Source organism: Penicillium waksmanii (assembly GCF_028829765.1).
Source record: "Penicillium waksmanii strain IBT 27052 chromosome Unknown utg000005l:1.0-5232799.0:1.0-5237142.0, whole genome shotgun sequence".
Lineage (NCBI taxonomy): Eukaryota > Fungi > Ascomycota > Eurotiomycetes > Eurotiales > Aspergillaceae > Penicillium > Penicillium waksmanii.
The window spans coordinates 4,628,262-4,647,770 of NW_026643252.1; the positions used below are offsets into that span (position 1 = coordinate 4,628,262).

The following is a 19,509-nucleotide window of genomic DNA, read 5'->3' on the forward strand; positions in this document are numbered from 1 at the left end:
GTTCTTAAGGGCCTGTCTGACCCAAGGCCCTGGTGTACCATTTCCTTTCTTTTTCTTCCCTTTCTTGGTCTCTTTTCATACCGGTCCGAATCTCCATCCTGTAAGTAAATCATTGCAATACTGGCTGCCAATGTGAGATATCATGCACTTCAATGAACACTTTTGCAATCTTCCTCTCAGTTCCTCCATCATCTCTCCAAGGCAGAAATCTGCCGCAAAGGCAACAGTATCAATGAAAAAGAACAAAGGCTAATACTCACCAGTCTCGATTCCCCGCGAATCCACCCTCACAATGCGCTACGCATACACATTCCCCGCACTTTTCGCGGCCGCAGTCATTGCCGCTCCTTTTGAGTACGCCAAGCGCAGCGATGGCTCCAGCGATCTAGTTGGCGATATTGGCGTCGGGGCTGTTCTTGGTGGTAATGGCGATGCTACTGGTGTCAAGAACGCCAAGCGCGACGACGAGAGCTTGATCGATGACAACGATGGATATGGATATGAAGACTACGACGATGACGATCTGCTTGGCCTCGGTGATCTCCTGAAGCGCGATGACGAGGACCTGATTGGTGGCGGTAGTGTTGCTGGTATCCTAAAGCGCTCCGAGGGGGACCTCGTCGGTGATGTTGGCGTCGCTGCTGTTGCTGCCGGCGACGGTTCTGCCACTGGCGTGCAGAACGCTAAGCGCGATGACGAGCTTCTGGGTGGTCTCATCGGCGGCGGCAGTAGCAGTGGGGGTGGCAGTCTTCTATTGAAGCGCTACGACGAGGGTCTGATTGGAAGTGATGGTGAAAGCAACGACTATAACAATGGACACTTGCTTGGCGCTGGTGATATCGACGTCCTAAAACGCTCTGATGATGACCTTGTCGGAGATTCCCTTGGTGATGTTGTTAAAGATGTTCTCGGGCTCCTAAAGCGCTCCGAGGAGGGCGTTATTGGTGACGTTGGTGCTGGAGCTGTCGTTGGCGGTGATGGTGATGCCACCGGTGTCAAGAACGCTAAGCGTGAAGATGAGGTTCTTTCGACTGATCTCATCGGCTTCGCCAACATCCTGAAGACTCGTTCTGAGGGTATCGTCGGTGATGTCGGTGTCACGGCTGTTCTTGCTGGTGACGGTTCCGCTACGGGCGTGAAGAACGCCAAGCGTCAACCTGGTTACTTTGAGGGTCTCGTTGACACTGTCGGTTCGTTGATTGACCTTCGCGAGGCTAATGATGATACTACTGATGGCGCCAATATCAACGACAAGCGCTCTGAGAACCTCGGTATTGATGGCGAGAATCTGCTCACTGGTGCTGGTGTGGCTGATGATGTCGATATCGGCACGCCTATCGTTGGTATTGCCAATCCTCTTTCTTTAAGATTGTGATGATAAAACTTGGTTGATTGTTTACATCTCAGGGAGATTTGTTATTCGAGGAGCTTGTCATGATTTCCGGAGTCAAGTGTTCTGCCAGGATATGCGCTCCGAAATGCAGTGTGACGGTTTGAAGGGGAGTTTCTTTTATTTCTCTCCCTTTTATCTTTGCTTTCTAATGTCTGGCGTTTGGACTCAATACTTAATATAATACGATAATCATAATTGATGGGGATTTTCCATAAAACTAAACTACCCACCGTACGTGCCCAGGTGCTTACCATCTTACAAGCTAATTAAATATTGGACTGTATCTGAATAATACCATGCATAGTTCTCCCCAGGGATACAGCACGGAGCACAGTAAGAAAAATAAATTAATAGTTCGTGAGATGAACGTCTGATCTGCTCTGTATACTCCGTACTTTACTTTACTCCCACATGACCGATTCCGACCCAATTATCGGTGTAGATCTCCCACCAGACCGGGTATGGGGAGCAGACTAGTCGCTCATAGCAATGGGACCATTGTCGCTCCAGCTCCAGCGATTTTCAACTAGCGGCACTATGGCGGCCACCGCGGGACTCGACCAGTCCTGTTTTAGTGGGTTGCCCGTTGCCCGTTGTTATTGCCTGTTGCCCTGTAAATTGCTTTTTCTTCTTCTTTACCACTACGTATGTATGGCACCCTTTCCCTGATGCCTAATGACCGCAAGAGTGGATTTGCCGGATAAAAAAAGAAAGGGAAAGAAAGACGCGCAGCTCGCTCATTGCTAATTAAGTCCTAAGCTTCTTGACACAGGCTACCTGTGCGGAAAGGGATAGTTGTCAGTGTACGAGTACGGAGTAATTTAGCCTAGTCCACAGTCCACAGTCCACAGTCCACAGTCCCATTTGCAGTCCCACTGGGGCCAACGGTTCTAGGGTTGCACTCGTCACGCTGACAGTTGCCATTGACGTTGACACCGAGCCTAAGACAACCTCGGGAGGCGTTACCGCGTACAGTAATCCGTAGTCAGCTATCGTATGTACGGAGTAGCAAAAACAATGACGCCAGAACCCGAGCACGGAAGAAGCGCCAAAAACAAACCATCATATCCGTAGGGATCAAAGCTCTGGGGCTCAGCAGATTACGCTTGTGCGATCGAGTGGGACACATTGTGTGTCTAGCCCAGTGTTCTGAGGTCGATCGCAACCAGATGAGTGCGCAGGAATTGGAGAATGGTTCGGTTCGGCTGGAGGGGAAGTGGTTCGAGCGGGTTTGGTAAATTAATTGAGACGGCGTGTGTGGGCGCGCGCGCGCGAGAGGGAGTTCCCTTCCCTCCAGGGCCTTCCTCCTTCTGCTCCGCGTTGTAATTGGGAAATGGAGCTACGGTTTTAATCTCCTGGTTGGATTCGATCCAATCCAACCTAATTCATGGATTCAATGGCTTGGATGGAGCTTGGATTGGAGCACAAAGCCGCGTTGGCTTGGCGAACGGGGCGCAACTGCGAGAACCAACATCTCTTCCCACGTTATGTTTGGTAGACTAGGATCCCTGAGACTAGATATTTTTCCTCCGTGCAGGGGGCGGAACGGAACAAGCTATCGAAGGAACATGGATTCATGCGTATTGTTCCCGCATGGGCCGTTTCGGTTCGCGTCAGGGGCTGGATGGGATGCTGCCCCTGATTATCAGGTACCATACCGCGATATGATGCGCCAACGGGGAGGGCTTACCCCTGGGGAGCTGAGGGGGATGGGGGTGATTTACATTATTTCCCCATCCCTGATGGCTGAGATGGTCGTAGCCATGGCTGTGGCTGTAGTAAACCCTGGGAATTCATTGCATTAAGGATGCGGAATCCGTCCGGGGCGGCCCATCATGCTTTGAGCGGCTGGCTGGCTGCAACTTTGACTTGGCCCCCATGGGGGGAGGGAGATTGGTTATTCCCGATAGAAGATAGGAGGGGCAATTTTTCCGAATCCTTAAGCTCAGTGGTTGCATCATCACAAGGAAGCTGCAGAATATATGGAGTTGTACAGAGTATACGGAATACGGGAGTCGAGTTCGAGTCAGGGAGCCCGGGGCTGGAAACTGGAGACTGGAGAGTGGAGAGGTGAGGCTGGCAACTCACGAGTCGCTGCTTGCCTGCAGAGCAATCCACGGGCTGGCACCGACGGCATGTGGGCAAGACACGGCCGAGCACTTCTGGACCAGCCATGACGATGTGTAGTGGAGTTGTTACGGAGTTTCTCAAAAAAGTTCAGGTCTTTTGCGATCCAGAACTGCGATCGGCCAGTGCCCACTCCGGTTCACGCTTGCGGACTGGAGGATGGATCGTCAGGAGTCCACATTTTGAAGATTACGGTGGATATCGGAGTGATACCAAACGGGTGCGGGATTCATGAGGGGGGGTCCCCTCCGGGCTCCGGAGGGGCGGTTGGTTTGGGTTGGGCAGAGATGGGATGGGAAAGGATGATGATCCCTCGTGTGCGTGTGTGTGCGCGCGCCAATCCTGGGAACCATGGTGTTTGTGCTATTTTTTCCCTCGCCCTCGTGCTGATAGAAGGTGATAGAGTTTCCGATGAGACGCTGGCGTCTTCCCGCATGCATTGAGTTTGAAGATTTTCCTGTGATTTTTCTTTTTTCTTTCCATTGGGGTTCTTCGCCCTTGTTTTTGAAACTTAGCTGCAACTTACAGACGGATCCACCGCGGCTTTCTGCTTCCTGCTGCAGGTCTTGCCTTGGTGTTGGCCCGGCTGGTCCTGCATTTGCGGTGCTGTGGTGCGCTGCACTGTGGTGTTCTCGGGTGTCTGCCGTAGGGCTACCCACTGTATCTTACTGATCATATACCGAAGCTGGCAAGTAAAATCCATGGCCGCTCCCCATTACCTCGAATCACCCCCAATAACCCCCATGCCTTCCGGGGAGGGCGTCAAGTGAGGGGTCGTGCCCTAAACTCAAGGATGCACGATAGAGACGGGAGAGAGTGGCCCGGGGACCATGGAACAAGAACCCAGCAGCAGGGGTACAAAAAAAACACCAACCAAACCCAACCAAACCAAAATATGGGTAACCCCTGTTCCCTGTGGGCGAGAGCGAGAGTTGTTCACGCAAACCTCCGTTGCGGTGGATTCCGGTGGATGATTCCGGATGGTTCAACCGGAAGAAACTGGAGCAGGATGATCCGTACGGGGGAGCACAGGAAGACACGGCCGACTCCGCGTGAATCGAATCAGAAAAGGTTGGAGTTTTGATGTGCTTAGGATTTAGTGCTAGGGATAAACCCAAAAAAAGCGTCAAATTTGGCATGAGATACGGGTAGTATGTACTCCATAGTGCCCTAGCAAAAGCCCGCCAGATCAAAATTAATGCCTAGGCTCTATCAGATGAGCCTAGGAAGTGCCGAGCACATGTCCCATCGGATGGCTTAGTCTAACAGTCGCCTAGTCGATTAATTACAGTGCGATCCGCTCCACACGATCGCAAAGCCCTACGCACCATTCCCAGAGAGGGGGGGTAAAATTGATTAATACCGACGAAAACCGTTGGAAGCCCGAGCCTGCGCTAGCGACGCGGGGAAATACAAAATCGCATGCCTCAGGAATTTTCCATCCTCGGGCGAATCGGGGAGATGCGAGGCGTGAGACCTGCGCCTGCGCCTGCATGAGCATTCCATCCCTCGGAAGTATACGTGAGGGCGATGTGATGCGATGCGATGCGATGATGCGGTGTGACAGGGTGATATACGAGTACAATCATGTAAAAGCAGAATAATGCAGATAACCATAATGAATAGGTGAATGGGCGCGAACCATGAACCATAAAGAGTATGGAGACAGAGGAATTAAGAAATAAAAATACCAAAATAAAGATAAAATAAAATAAAATAGATCCAATGGAGTTGAGGGTATGATACAGTACGGGCATGCTGATACCTTCCTGGAACAGTTAGGTCGGGTCCAACACGTTCAGAGCGCACTAGGACAATCCTTGGTTTCGGCTCCGTGTTGCTGGGACGAAGAGCAAATAATAGACAGGGTACTCGGGACAAGAAGTGGAATTGAGTATAGATGCATACTACGAGAAGAATTGATAGATCTTTGTAGATAATTGTACATGGGAATCATCACAAACTTGAAGACAACACAATTAGCAAATAACAAATAACAAATAATCAGTATTGATTGCGTAAATACCGAGCCCGAATCCCCAAAATAAACCAATCCATGGCTAAACATCTGTGCAACACCCCTGAGAGTCCACCGGTAATACACGACCCGCAATGCATCTGCCATACACCACCAATACCATACATCCACCTACTTGAGTAGTACTAGTTCCAAGGTTACTAGTACTTACAGTATCCTCTTCTATTCTACTCCGTACTCTTCTTCTAAATATGTCCTCACCCTCTAACATCTAACCTCTAACCCTCGTTTCGCGCTTATTCCCTCCTCCCCGACTACCATGAAACATCCCCAATCGCTATAGCCTCTTGCCTCATTATTTGGGGCGTTTCCGCTTCAAAATGTTTCCCCAAGCCTCGCCGGCTTGGGACGACGACGGTCACAGTGATCCTCCGTCCACTCGCTCCTCTAACGACCCTCCAGAGCATATGGCTCACGCCCGTTCTCGTTCTACGGCCCACACCCATTCTCCAAAGCGTTTATCAGTCTTCAGCGGCCGCTCCAGAAGCAACACTACCACCTCCACCTCTTCGCGTCTCTCTCCCCGGTTCCTCTATGACTTCGGTCGATAGCTCTGGGCCTTCTCAGGACGAGCGTACTTCTTCTTCTCTGGGCATGCGCGAGAAGCCAGATCGTTCTTCTCGTTCATTTCTCGCTCGTGGGAGCCGCATTCTCCGCCGTCAAGGCAGTAAGATCAATATCGTCGCCACGCTGGACGAGGAAGACGAGATGGATAAGTCTCGAGGAGATGGAAATATCAATGGCAATGGCAATGGAAATGGTGGCATGTTTGGCCGCCGTGCCAGACACCAGGAGAGTCGTAAGTTCCATAATCATCAGCAATGATATTGACAACAACAACTTCCCTCGTGGCCCCTGGTTGGGTGGTCCGTGACCCGTGACCCGGTGACTCGTGACTTGTTCACCTCGTGGCGGGAATGTTAATGTTTTATGCACCTGGACAACCTCACCATTTACTAACTTGAACTCTAGAGGACCGCCTGAAAAGCATCATATCTGACCCCTTCGATTTTCATCATCTCACCCATACCAGTCCCGCACAATTCCAATCCATCGACCAGACCCGTGAAAATGATCTTGTCACCGAGTTCTCCGTCATTCGTGCCTCCCAGCGACCCGAGGCCGTCCTGAAAGGTATTCGCGCCGATGACATTCACTTCCAAAATTTCTCCGCCAATGATCTGCCATTGCGGGCTCTTGGTACCGCGACCACCGTGGATGAGACTATACCGAGCCCCCCAGGTTCGCCTGTTGCCGGGGGTTCGAGCCCCAAGGGTCATGCTCGACAGGGATCTCGTGCCCATGAGAATTTCTCGCGCCCCGTGTCGAGATATCCTCGTTCCTGTCCCACTACCCCGCCGCCTCCAATGGCCCCCGAAGTTCCCGTCGAGGGGGAGCCTGCACCTCGGGCCATTGACGAGATCTTGGGACTGTCTTCGCAAAAGACATACCCTGAGTATATCGAATCGAACTCGGCAACACAGCTCCGCTTCAGTCCCGATCCAGCCGAGACCATGACGATGCGAACCGGTTCCTCCTCTATGAGCAGCCACAGCCACTATGATTTGGAAGATGTGCCAGAGGAGGAAGAAGCTACTCGCATGTGGGACAGCCCCCCAGCGAGCATTGGATATGGTCGTTCTCGTTCGACCTCCCAAGTTAGCCCAGGCACTTTCGTGGAGCCCTCTGGTGTTCCCGTTCCCAAGGGACCTCCCAATGGCCTGTCAATCTTCGTGACCGAGGAGCTCTCCAGGAAATTCTCCGAAGCGTTGGGCTCGCCAACCTTGCCACAGAATATGCCTAATACTTCGCCCAAGGAGGAGGCTGAATTTGACGCAACACCTCCATCAACTCACAGCGGTGTGCGCCAGTTTACCTCCGAAGATGAGCTGTATGATTCGTGGGATGCAGACATCGACTACTGCTACGAGCATGCGGCCGAGTCCACCTCTAACTTCGACTGGTCCCGCACTTCTCTGGATGAACAGCGACCCCAGATTGGAATTGCCTGTAGCGACGAGAGCTGGGGTCTTTCTGCGCCTAAGCCGCGACACTTGCAGCCCAGTCCGCTAAGCACCTCGACCCTCCCAACACCAGACCTGGACCCCAGTCCAGCTCACTCGGCAGCAGCTCACTCGGCAGCCACACCATCTACCACAGATTACGAACGGGATTTTGTAGTGCGCAGCGCGGGGGACTACTTCCAACCTGTCAGTTCGTCGATCCTGCCATCTGCACTGGGCAAGCAGATCAACCAGGACACGCTGTACGAGGAGTATCTGACCACTGATGCCGAATCTGATCGGCATTACCCCTTCGTTGCGCAAGGCATGATGACCGAGAACAACCCGGTCTCCCCCCGCAGCAGCTTTTCCCCTATCAGCAAGTGCAACTCGCAAGAAAGCTTGATGCTCTCGCGCGCCGCTTCCATCGCCCGCAAACACCGCTCCTCTGTCTCAACGACGAGCGTCCCTGAGCTGATTTACAGCCTCTCCAACAGCCGTGAGCTTATGCCAACGGACCGTCTGACGGCCGCTGAAGCTCTGGCTGCAGGTTCAATCAGCCGCCCGCCTTCTTCCTCTCAACATCGCCAGACCAAGAGTCTCGAGACATCCTTCATGTTCCAGGGTGGTGGTAGCAGCACCAGCCTAGTCAGCGCAGACTCGGCAACCACCCCTTCTACTCTTGTCCATGACCGTGCCAAATCTGTCTCCGAAGTAGACTCGCGTCACAAGGCTGAACCACCTCTTCCTCCTCTCCCGCCCATGAATCCTAACCGGAAGAAGTCCCGGAACCCTTCTTACTCTCTCTTCCCCACCGCTGCATAAGCGTCTCTCTCTACACACACCGTGGCCTTTCACTCACTCTCTCACCCTCACACCCTTTTAACATCTGGTTTTGATATAAACCACCATCTCCTTGTCTGCAATATCTCTCTCACTGTCACAATTTCCTCGCCTGTTTCGTTTCAGGGAAGACGAAATATGTTTTGCATATGGGGTCTTCTGGTGTCTTTCGCTCGGATAGAATTTCCTTTTCCTTGTCATCTCACCCCGTTATTGTTTTGTCATTTTCTTTATGAGTCACGACCTGTTTCTTTTACCCCCACCTCTCTGTCTTCACTGTGTCTCCAGATGTTTATCTTTGTCTTTTATGTTTGTGTTTCTCTTCATCTGTTGGATTGGATCGGATTGGATCGGCCTGGCCTCTTTTGACATGTTCAATCGTTTCTCAATGCATTTCTCAGCGATTGGGTTGGTGTCTGGAAGGAACTATGGAAAATGAAAAAGTATAGGAATGGAATGTCGGTTGGATTGAATGGGTTCCGGCGGTTGCGTGGGTTTTAGTCTAGTCTGGTTGGGACTGGATCGGATCGGATCGGACTGGTTTGAATCATTAGGAATCATTCGCTATATACTTTTTCTTTCTTGAACTCGTTTCTGTTTCTTTCAATGTAGATGTTATATCTGTTCTGCGAGCATCCGAGTCTATCGACATAATACCATGATATATCGCCCACCATGCTGATGTCTAAACCTGAACCTTCAAGTTCTTAATATCATTCTCCAACCAACACCTCCACCCCTCATCGTCCAGAATAAACCTAACCCGCGCCTCAAGCCACTCCGTATTTCCCCAAAATCCCCAAGACGCCTGGAATCGACACCAGTCCACCAAAGCAGTCTCCCAATGCCGCACAAACAAATCCCAATCGTAAAACTCCGAGTTTTGCTCTTTTCCCCGCAACAACGACGCACGATATCGCTCGAGCAAGATCTTCTCCCCAGCACACATAGCCAAAGAATCAGGCAGATCTTGATAGTACCCTGACCGTGACCGTGACTCTGGGTTTCCTCCATCCAAAAGCATATCCACCGGCACCGAACAAGTAAACAACTTCGCAAGATCGCAAACACCCAGCCCAAGACCCACATACTGGAAATCGAAAAAGGCAACATCGTCACCAGATTCCGATGTAAAAAGATTCTCGGACTTCACGTCGCCGTGGATAAGGGATTCCATTGCCCGGCCTTGGGGTGTTAAACACAAAGCTGCCAACTCGGCCGTCGATGATGAGCCTGAGACTGAGCCTAACGATGTGGAAAAAGGTTCACAGAATGCCCTCGACCATTCGGAAGAATCGTCCTCGACCAGGGAAGCATATTCCTTCCGCCTTGTTGCAAGATAAGTGTATCCACCATTGAGCCATACATTCCCACTGGCAATTTCATTTTTATTTTCGCTTTCGCTATCGTCTTCGTCTTTCCCCACTGCCTTGGCTCGTCGAGCATACTCCTCCAACGGAGGAAGAATATACCCACCCTTCTCACCCCCACCCCCACCCTGATCCCGATCTCCATCCACAGACCGAAGTTCAAGCCCCCCAAGACCGCGCATGAAAAGAACCCAACCACTCCAACGACCCAAAAACCTGAGCCGAAGAAAGAACGCTCCTCTTCTCCCCGGAAACGGGGTACGTGCTCCGTAAATCAGCCATGAGAATCGCCATACAGCCAGTGAGTTGATCAGGCTTAGGCTCCGAGCCCGACGTCGAGACAAGACACTTCGCAACGCCTAACCCATCCAGACTAGGGACGATATGGCGATAAAAGTACTGCTCGACTTCGTAACTGAACATTTTGCGCAGATGGCCTTCGTCGGGTTGTCCTGCAGTGCTAGAGCTAGAGTTTTTCGGCGGCGAGATAAGTTTGAGAATTAATTGGAATGTGTCTCCTGCTTTTGCTTTCGCGGGTCCATTTCGCTTTGAATCTGAATTCGAATTCGAGCCGTAGCACACTTCGTGTAAATGCGTTGCTGCCTCTCCACTGCCCGCTCGCGCGGTCACGGAGCATATCTGCCCGTAACCGGCCCAGAGTCTTTGGATTGTTTTGCAGGAGATCAGTGAGCTGTCATATTGGGATAGGAGAGGATGCTGGCGACCCGGGCTGGGTCGGTGTGGGTTGTCATTCTCGTATACTGGAATTGTGATTGTTGGGGGTGGTGGTGAATTTTCTGTTGTTTCTCTTTTAATTGGATATCATGTAGCGTGGTCAAAGAGAAGCCACTATTGTATGATTGATTATTGAGGGTCTTTCTCTGCTTTTGATGTTTGTCCCGCGGTGTCGAAAGCCACGCGAGGATTGAAAATATGACGAGGGATGCTGGGTGGGTCTGATGTGATAAAATGTGATGCTTCATACTGCGGAGGAGATCACGTGACAGGGGCTATGCTGGAGGAAAAGTTGAAGCAGTTGAGGATTTCCGGGGCTGATGATGTGGATATGGATGTGGATAGTTTAAGAGATGGGAGGAATGGGGTTTCTATCAAGATTCCTCGTGTACTTGGGGATAGTTTAGTATCAGGGGATGTCGAACGAGTGTAGCTTTACGTGCATAAATCCTTAAGCTTAGCCTCCAGATTGGTTATATCTATGATTCATGATCGGGGACAAGTTTAAATTTAGTTGTGGCAGTGTTGAATGTGCCTGTCTTTACGGTTATTCACCTTTCTCGAGGTTGTTGCTTTTGCATTGTAGGTTGCAATCCTGACTGGCGTCTTGACCCAAGTCTCCAAGCTACCCCTGTATTCTGAAAAAGTTTGATTAATCTAGCCAAACATATACTTTTTCTAAAGTTCTTTGCGAACCAGGCGCAAAAGTCTATCTATACTAAGATAATGAGATACTTGGTACGAGGCGAATTGGTGTCGCCTGATGGGGCGGAAAAAGATAAAGTGGAACTCGGGGAGAACAGGAACGCCACCCGATCTCTTAACCGGCCCCGACATCAATTTCGAAATGACTTGAATATTTCGCATCTACGCTCTCATAATAATGCCTAGTGGAATGCTGGTATCCAAGGCACTATAAAGAAGAACTGGGGTGTTTTTCGATACCTTGGTGGTCACCTACGGGAAAAAATCATACCGCTTATAGAATGCCGTCCTATTACCTGGTGGCAATTCCGTCAAAATAATAATCGTTTGACCTGTCTTCGAACGAGAAAGCTCAAGCCAGAATGAGCGGTGATAAATATCCTGTTGAAGGACAGGAAATGTCCCCTTCAAAGAGGGAAATCCAACCATCTGCCGGCGGCAAGGCCGCTCCCGAGAAAGACGCAGTCGCTCGAATTGAATTAAATACCAGAGAAGAACCAAATGCCACCGAAACATCGGCATCATCTTCTGGTACATCTTTGCTCGGTGCATTGTGGTCTCCATTTAGTTCGTTACTGAAGGGGACGACAGACCAGAACCAGAATCAAGAGTCTGGCACGAACCAAACATCGGATCAAAATGGAAAACTCCCAGGACGAATTCAGAGTCCGGAAGTAACGCTTGTTGGGAATTCTGAAGGAGATACCATGGCAAAAACGGCAGCCAACACCGGCAACAAGAATGCGAGAAAACCAGTTCAGGCTACAACTCCCACGGAGGAAGAGACATCCCCACCGGAGGCATACTACGCGCCAAATGAAGTGCCGCTATTCAAGAAACTCCAAAAGAAGCGATTATCAGGCACCCGCACAAAACAACTCCTCCGTGCTGCGTCGCGCGCACATGACGATCCCCCGCCCCCGCCCGAGCTGGGAACATGCTGTGGAAGCTCCTGCGACCCGTGCGTGAATGATATTTGGAAAGAAGAGAGAGACGTGTGGAGAGAGAGATGGGGTGATAGAGCAGTGGAGGGTGACGGGAAGAGGAAAGAACTAGAATGGTAACCTGTTTCCACTCTTATAGAACTGATTTATGTGTTGGATTGGTTGTGGCGAAGAGAATTTTAGAAATACATTGTACATATTATGCAGCCAAAATAGAGCTGTGACATTGAATCATGATTGCGAACGAGCATCAACCAAAACCAGAAAAATCATCTTTCCCTCCTCACATCTTCACTGGATTCCGCTTTTTCTCCATATCCAGCGAAACCTCGAACAACTTTGAATCTTTCTTGTCATCGTGACTCTCGGAAACCTTCCTCAAACCCTTCTTCTCATCCCGTGCATTCGAGTCCTCCAAACTTTTGATCTTGCTATCCTTCTCTGTCTTCTCCGAAAACAACAATTCCCGTTTCAATATCTTCCTCGCGCAATCTCTGGAGAGCTTGTTCCTGTTCCTGTTCATCCTTATCCGTTCGGCGCGTAACCTTGCGCGTGCGAATACACCACGCAACACCGAGAATAGTCGTCAAAAGCCACAAAAACATATTGATCAAACTAATCCACACCGCCGCACGCATTCGAGTAATTGATTGAGTAGACTCGACGTATGGCTGCTGGACATCCGAGTCATGGCGAATGTAAATATTTCCAAAGACACCCACTTGCGCTATCCAAAGAACGAACAACACGGTATCCCAAGTTACCCACGAAACATGGACAACAGTGACAAAGCAGTGCACGGCGCAAGTAATAGCAGAGAGAGCCACGACGAATTCGGCGTAAATCCATTCAGTTTGGCCATGGAGATGGTGTTTGCTTGCATGGGCCAGATCCACGCCGTATAAAGCTGCGATGATGATGGCAAAGACGAATTGGAGGGTTCGTAAGGTGGCGCGACTGATTACACCGAAGGGGCCTCTTCGGTGCCAGTATTGTTCGATTGCTTGGTATTTCCTATTGGCCATGATTGCGGCGTGGAGTGGTAGATGAAGGAATTTGGGAGCGGGCAGCAGAGTGGGAAACGGCCCTTTGATTGAAGACTGGGGCTGATCTTATATTTGAGTGTTAGCTATAGCCAAGTAGTATTTAAAGATAGAATTTTATTTTTAAGAATAGAAACAATGCCGGAGTTCCCCCGCTGAAGATCCATGTTTCTTGTTACGAGTACGATGGAATTTCCATTTTAGGAATTTTTGGGCGTATTCGTAGCCGGGGCGTGGATGGGCGGCCAATGAACATGCAGCTATGTTAATGGATCGGCATTTTGTATATGGACAGCCATCTTTTGGTTCACGTGGAGAAAGAATTACTTGCGAATTGCCAATTTTCATGATTGAGCTGCACTAAAAGACTAAGCTTGAATATCTGTATGACCGACGTGGCACCCATCGTAGTATTGAAGCATCTTGCCAAATTTGAGAGTGAGACAGGATGGAAAACATCTGATGGGGCTGCTGAGTTAAGATTACTTTGGGGCTTTGCATAATTGAAATTCTGACAGGCAGCTCGCGCACTGGATATGTACTTAGTAAACCCCTCCACTTTGTCCAGTCATTTCAGAACACTATCTCCCGCCCATTCGTGGACATCAATGATCCTCTTTTAGCCACTCGCTCCCTTCTCATGGTATCTCGGCATATTCGTCACAGTCGCGTCGATAGTCATTCTCACCCCCAAAACCAAGTACTTCAGTGCATTTGAAGTAGGGCTCAAGGTAATCATAGTCGTCATCGAAATCCTCAGGGTTCAGATCCCAAATAACCTCTATCATCCACGCAAGCCATCGAGGCGGCGGTGGCCATTTCCGAAAATACTCAATTCGTTGTGACTCGTCCAGGCTTCTTTTTTCCTCCTCCCACCAGTTGAAGAAAAATCCTATATAGTCTTCGCCAGCGCCCATACGCCAGCATATGCTGTATGGATCGGTGTCTTTGAACATGAAATAAGGAGGCGGAACTGCTCCATGTTGAGCGACCAGCTCTGCAATTTTATCCTCTGCGCTTGTCGAGCTAGCCATTATAAATGCCACTATCCATAGTATGCTGACCGAGGGCCAAAGTAGAGATTCGATGATATAGCAGTCAGCTTGCTGCTCCAACCGAACTTGGGTGACGCGCTCTGCGGCACGCTGTGGCACGCTGTGATTCTGAAACGGGCGAAATCGTGAGTTGCGCACATGAGATTGCAACAAGCAGACAGATCAGAGGTGTGGGAGCGACGGCAAATAGAAGCAATTCTTGGTAGTGAAACCATTCAACTGGCGTCCAGATTAGCAAAAAGTTTGGCAGTGGGAGCGAAAGCCAAAGTTCGCGGTCAACTCTCGCGGTCAACTCTCGCGGTCAACTCACGCGGGGTAGCACAACTTTCACTCGTATCTGACCAGGGATCCAACCAAGCACCAATGAAAGAGAGGCTTGGCGTGGCAGTATGGTGTGTGTTACTCGCTATTCCTTTGGCATTCTTAGCGTCAAGGTCTCTGAATTATTGCCATTCAACGTTTTATGCCTTTGTATGTCGTTCTACCTTGGATACAAGTGGAATCCAACAGGCGACTCTGCTGGGTTGGGAATGTTTCCAAGGTCCAAAAATTGTGCAATACAAGTCATTAAATAGTCTGCATAGTATCAAAGTCATGATTTTGCAGTATATGAAGGATCATGTTAACATCTGTTATCAAGTATGCCATTGGCTACTGGTGTATAAGAATGAATCTGAGGATGATGGTGAGTTATATGATGGAGACTTCCCCACAGCTCCCAATTTTCGATCACTTTAATTAACAGGACAGTAGATACATTGCAATCCATGGATATTACATTAAATAGACTGATTGCTAGTACGCCACACCAAATCTCTGCATTGGTAGACATCAGTAGACATAGCGGAAATGCAAGAGCTCCTTATCGGTCTTGTCCAAAAGAGCCGCATTTAAGTCCTCAATAGAATCACCAATATTCCCTCGATCCAAGCGATCCCGGCGCCTATTTTCCCAGATAAGATAAAATCGTAGAGCGATGGGAATACAAAACGTGATTCCGAAGCATATCAGCATTGCGAGAAAGCCCGACGGGTATGAAGGAGCTTCGTCATCGAAGAATAAATGCGGGCCGATGATATTTCCAGTGCAGTATCCGATAAAAATCTAGTACGAGCGTGTAAACCGTATTAGTATATTTTCATCTTTCGATAGAAATTTGATAGAAATTTGGAGGGGCCACGCATACCATTGCATTCACAGTCGTCTTCTTGGTGAATCCACCAATATTGCCCGTGGACATGGCCAGGGTCAAAGGAAAGTTCACAGAATAGGCATTCGCAAGACAATAGCCGAAAAATCGAGCCCAGACATTGCTAGGAGATATTTGTCGAGCCATTGCGGCTCCGACGATTGAAAGGCCCGCGTTCCAGACCATCCACCATGTTCGGCTATTCTCGAACCAAGAACATCCTGCAGTGGAGAGGTAAACGAGAAGACCTTGGATCACGTACGTTATGATTTGAACAAGTAATGTATTCAGGGTACTGAAGCCGAAGCCTTCGATGATGATGGAGCCAAACTATTAATTTCATTATTAGTTCCCTCTAATGCCATGCACGTTTATCTTAACCTCTCACATTAGACACTCCGCCATTTGGAATTGAGCATGTCAGTTGAATAAGCACAAGGGCCCAGCACTTCAAGTCGAGAAGAGCCTCTATAAATTGTTGAAGCTTGAACTCATTGCTTTTAATACCGGTCATGTTCTCCTGGACTCGTCGGATGGCCTTGTACCTGTCTTCTTCGCTGAGAAAGCGGGCATTTGTTGGGGTATCTGGAAGCCAGTAGAAAAGCACAAAAGACCAGACAATCGTGATTGCCCCAAAGATGAGAAAGACGGCCTAGGATAACCAGTCAGAGAGGTGCCAATTTTCGAAAGGAAAGTGCGAGTTCACAGGCCAGTACAAGTCGAACTATGCCTTCTTACCTTCCATGGAGCAATGCTTTCCACATGACCGATGCCGTACGCCAAAAGCCCACCAAAAATTCCAGCAATAGTAATTCCTTGAAACCAAATACCATGGCGAAACGGCTGTTCGTCCCTCTTATACCACATAGAAACGACAATTCCCAGACCGGGCGCAATAGCAGCTTCAGTCGCACCCAAGAAGAATCGAACAGCAATGAGACCCTTGTCGTTGAATGCAGTCGCCATAAGCATTAGTACGACACCCCAGACAATACTAAGAAATACATCAGCAAGTTCAAGTTGCTACTAAGGCAGAAAAGACGGATCAGTTTCGAGCTCACATGGACGTGGAAATCATTTTTCCAACAGGAAAGTGGACTAGTAGCAGAGCGGCAACATATGATGCAGCCAGATAGCCAAAATAGTAAATGCTGCTCGCCCAGGAGTAGTCCTCGCCCTGGAGATTGAGTTCATCCTGTAAGCCTAGAATAGCCGTGAAACTCATGGCAGATTTGTCTAAGAATTGGAACATATAAGATACAGCCATGATTGGCATAAGACTGCCAGTGGACCTGTGGTTAGCAGTTGCAACAAGATGCATGCATGGTATTTTGATATAACCTACTAGAGATCGATTCGACGTAAAAGTCTCTTGTCCTCCTCTGGAGTAAGAGGGACACCGACATCCCGTTGGGATGGGTCCTTGATAGGTTCGTCCTCGGTTTGTCCTTGGAGCTCAATAGAGTGCTTATTGGCCATGATGAATGGATGTATGGGGTCAGCGAAGCCCAATAAGTTTGAATGGCGGTATAGGCCCGAACTTGGGTTCAACGTAAAATTTAGAAAAAAGAAATTCTACCTAGCACCCAACGTGAGAGGCAAACTTGTCAGGAAATCAGACCAGAGATTTAAAAAATTTAACCCAGTAAGCTTAACCTTTATACCCTTTCCCCGCAATCAAGCACTTGACAAGACACGAGGGTAGCGTTACATGCCAAGCACCTAGCCTACAATGCACATCCTATAAGACGCTGGACGCCTTGGTCAAAACAAACTGCCAAGTCCTTAGCAATGCCAATTCTACTTGCCAGGACCATGATAAAGATAAGGTGATTCTTGGCGCACAAAGGATCCGAGGTCGATAAGAGTCATGCTAAATTCTTAATTCACTGCGCGAGGAGCCAATATGAATATGAAATGAAGGAAAAAGAAGACCATAGTCCCAAATCCATGCATGACATTCGAGGACTGTTGGCTTTTATACGAATCATCAAGGTCGTAACTGTACAACTATGCGCTTTAAACTACCACAAGGCCCACCAGATTCCCCACATCGCAGTAAGCATATATATGCTACCCCAGACTCCAGCTCTTGAAGCCACACTCAGGAAATATGCGGCGCCCAGGTAGCTGCAAGTAACAAGACCGCTCGAATCACGATATCCATAGGATTCATTCATATACTTTCCCTCCGGACACGCGAAACCCAGAGCCGCGGGGCAATTTCGAACGAGATCATGGCAGATGTCCTGGCATGGGAGAACCTCTTTGTAAGGCCCAGGCTTGATCTTCTCGTCGATCAATGCATTGCGCGAGTTGTTAGTTGCCTTGGACTTCCGGTAAGGGCTATCGGCTGGTAATGAAGTACCATTGATGAAGGCTTGCCCAGCATTGCGAACCTTCAGGTACCAAGCGTCATTGCTGAAGTCTTCGCACCGCGGGATAGTAACGCTACAAAGCCACTGTTTGTAGGACTTTGCGCATTTCTCACAATCCGTGGCCATGGAGAACATTGAATCTTGTGAGGTATTGCACTGAACCTGCTGAAGAGACTTTTGGAAGTTTCCCCAGTAATTGAAGGCGTAGTCATCGTAGATATCTCTCAAGGCACTGACGTTCATGCTTGGACGAGACGGCACGGCGTAGGCGACCTCGTCACAGAAGCTAAGGTTGAATAAGACAGCACAGTTGTCATCTAAGTAGGTTAGTTTAATTATGAGGAAAGACAAAACCGCAGATATTGCGTGAGACACGAACCTATCTTGGTCGTGAAATTCATAGCGGCGTAAACCTGACCTCCGCCGCCGACGACTCCTGTGCCTGAATCGGTACCATTGCCATCCATAGCTAGGATTCCGTAGTAGGTAGAGTTATAAGAGAGGCCATCGAGATAGAATTGTTCCTTGGGGAAGTTTCCAAGGCCCCGGTGTGTCATGCCAACCTCGGTCGAGTTGCTGATGCGACCGACTTGTGAGAGGTCATTCAATGCACAGTATGAGCTTTCCAATCCGACAAGTGCGGTATTATTGATGCTGTGGGCAAATAGGATAAACGGCGGCTTGATGTTCATCCACTGTTGATAATTCGTACTGCTTTTATTGGACTCTGTTAGATTGTTTGTCACCAGTAGTGCGGTAGACTGATCGGCATCGACGAAGAGTAGATTATTGTCCGCTTGAACTGAATGGAATAATTCGTCGACCGAGGCTGCGAGCTGGTAGGAGTACTTTCCAGACCATTTCGATGAGTTGGATGCTGATACCGCAAGGTAGACGTCGCTTTCTGTGTATAAGGTTGCATTAAGATAACCACCAACCGCTGAGATGGGTTCATCAGAATTATTTTTTCCCGGACCCGGCTCTGTCAGAGTGTCTGAAAGTGAGTACCAGAGCTGCAGCTGGGGGAACGATCCAGGGTCGGTTGTCCCATTTGACTCAGGTTTGCCGCACGTCGTGAGAGACAGGAAAATTGGATTTGTATCACGCTTCCGAAGCTCTTGATGCTCTAGAATAGGGGATTCCTCGTAGCCTCGGGAGTTGATAAACGCGGGCAATCCTTTGCCCTTGTAGGATGATTTCATATTAACCACCGTCTTCGTGATGTAATAGTACTGAACCTCTCCAACCGATATCTCGACATTTTGGAGTTCATTATTGCCCAGGGCTTTGGCATTGCTCGGGTATTTGCGTCTGAACAAGTCCAACTCCCCATTCTCAGCGGCATTGTCAACAACCTCGAGTCCGTTGAAAGAACCCAATGCGCCCGGGAAGCCAGTTCCGTCGTCGATGGCTTGTTCGCCTAGGTTTGGCTGGGTCACCACCTCGGGGCCAAGGCTTTGGATGTCTGCGGCATTGACGAAAGATGCACTGAAAAATGCAAGAAGGCAGACGGTGATTGTTGCAGTCAGACAGTGCTGCAAGAGTGTGGGTTGGGGTCGCATGGAAGATTGGTATGGGCGGTCGCGACAAGGATCATGGAGATGAGACCGGAGATAGTCGAAAGCGGGGATCAAGGACGGGCAGTGGTATGACACACCAGCTGGAGACCTTTTCCTGAAGGGAGCA

The 19,509-nt window shown here is 49.4% G+C and overlaps 8 protein-coding genes across 8 annotated transcripts; 3 read left to right on the forward strand and 5 right to left on the reverse strand.

The window, feature by feature from the left end:
- Window positions 1-292: 292 nt before the first annotated feature.
- Window positions 293-1,375, forward strand: N7481_006611 (uncharacterized protein; the record flags this gene model as incomplete). The annotated part of the gene is made up of 1 exon (XM_057265830.1): window positions 293-1,375. One exon carries the CDS (start codon window positions 293-295, stop codon window positions 1,373-1,375), a length of 1,083 nt encoding a protein of 360 aa, XP_057123550.1.
- A 4,503-nt stretch (window positions 1,376-5,878) lies between these two features.
- On the forward strand, window positions 5,879-8,386 carry N7481_006612 (uncharacterized protein; the record flags this gene model as incomplete). Its single annotated transcript, XM_057265831.1, has 3 exons — window positions 5,879-5,978; window positions 6,031-6,357; window positions 6,531-8,386. 3 exons carry the CDS (start codon window positions 5,879-5,881, stop codon window positions 8,384-8,386), a joined length of 2,283 nt encoding a protein of 760 aa, XP_057123551.1.
- Window positions 8,387-9,089: 703 nt separating this feature from the next.
- On the reverse strand, window positions 9,090-10,533 carry N7481_006613 (uncharacterized protein; the record flags this gene model as incomplete). The annotated part of the gene is made up of 2 exons (XM_057265832.1): window positions 9,090-9,854; window positions 9,991-10,533. Coding segments are annotated over 2 exons (1,308 nt in total), but the record flags the coding sequence as incomplete, so codon positions are not given.
- Window positions 10,534-11,576: 1,043 nt separating this feature from the next.
- On the forward strand, window positions 11,577-12,278 carry N7481_006614 (uncharacterized protein; the record flags this gene model as incomplete). Its single annotated transcript, XM_057265833.1, has 1 exon — window positions 11,577-12,278. One exon carries the CDS (start codon window positions 11,577-11,579, stop codon window positions 12,276-12,278), a length of 702 nt encoding a protein of 233 aa, XP_057123553.1.
- Window positions 12,279-12,589: 311 nt separating this feature from the next.
- Window positions 12,590-13,183, reverse strand: N7481_006615 (MARVEL domain-containing protein; the record flags this gene model as incomplete). The annotated part of the gene is made up of 1 exon (XM_057265834.1): window positions 12,590-13,183. One exon carries the CDS (start codon window positions 13,181-13,183, stop codon window positions 12,590-12,592), a length of 594 nt encoding a protein of 197 aa, XP_057123554.1.
- A 656-nt stretch (window positions 13,184-13,839) lies between these two features.
- On the reverse strand, window positions 13,840-14,396 carry N7481_006616 (uncharacterized protein; the record flags this gene model as incomplete). The annotated part of the gene is made up of 2 exons (XM_057265835.1): window positions 13,840-14,218; window positions 14,266-14,396. 2 exons carry the CDS (start codon window positions 14,394-14,396, stop codon window positions 13,840-13,842), a joined length of 510 nt encoding a protein of 169 aa, XP_057123555.1.
- Window positions 14,397-15,087: 691 nt separating this feature from the next.
- On the reverse strand, window positions 15,088-16,924 carry N7481_006617 (uncharacterized protein; the record flags this gene model as incomplete). Its single annotated transcript, XM_057265836.1, has 6 exons — window positions 15,088-15,360; window positions 15,443-15,775; window positions 15,834-16,097; window positions 16,184-16,439; window positions 16,507-16,725; window positions 16,791-16,924. 6 exons carry the CDS (start codon window positions 16,922-16,924, stop codon window positions 15,088-15,090), a joined length of 1,479 nt encoding a protein of 492 aa, XP_057123556.1.
- Window positions 16,925-17,469: 545 nt separating this feature from the next.
- Window positions 17,470-19,385, reverse strand: N7481_006618 (MID1 family protein; the record flags this gene model as incomplete). Its single annotated transcript, XM_057265837.1, has 2 exons — window positions 17,470-18,140; window positions 18,203-19,385. 2 exons carry the CDS (start codon window positions 19,383-19,385, stop codon window positions 17,470-17,472), a joined length of 1,854 nt encoding a protein of 617 aa, XP_057123557.1.
- Between the last annotated feature and the right edge of the window lie 124 nt (window positions 19,386-19,509).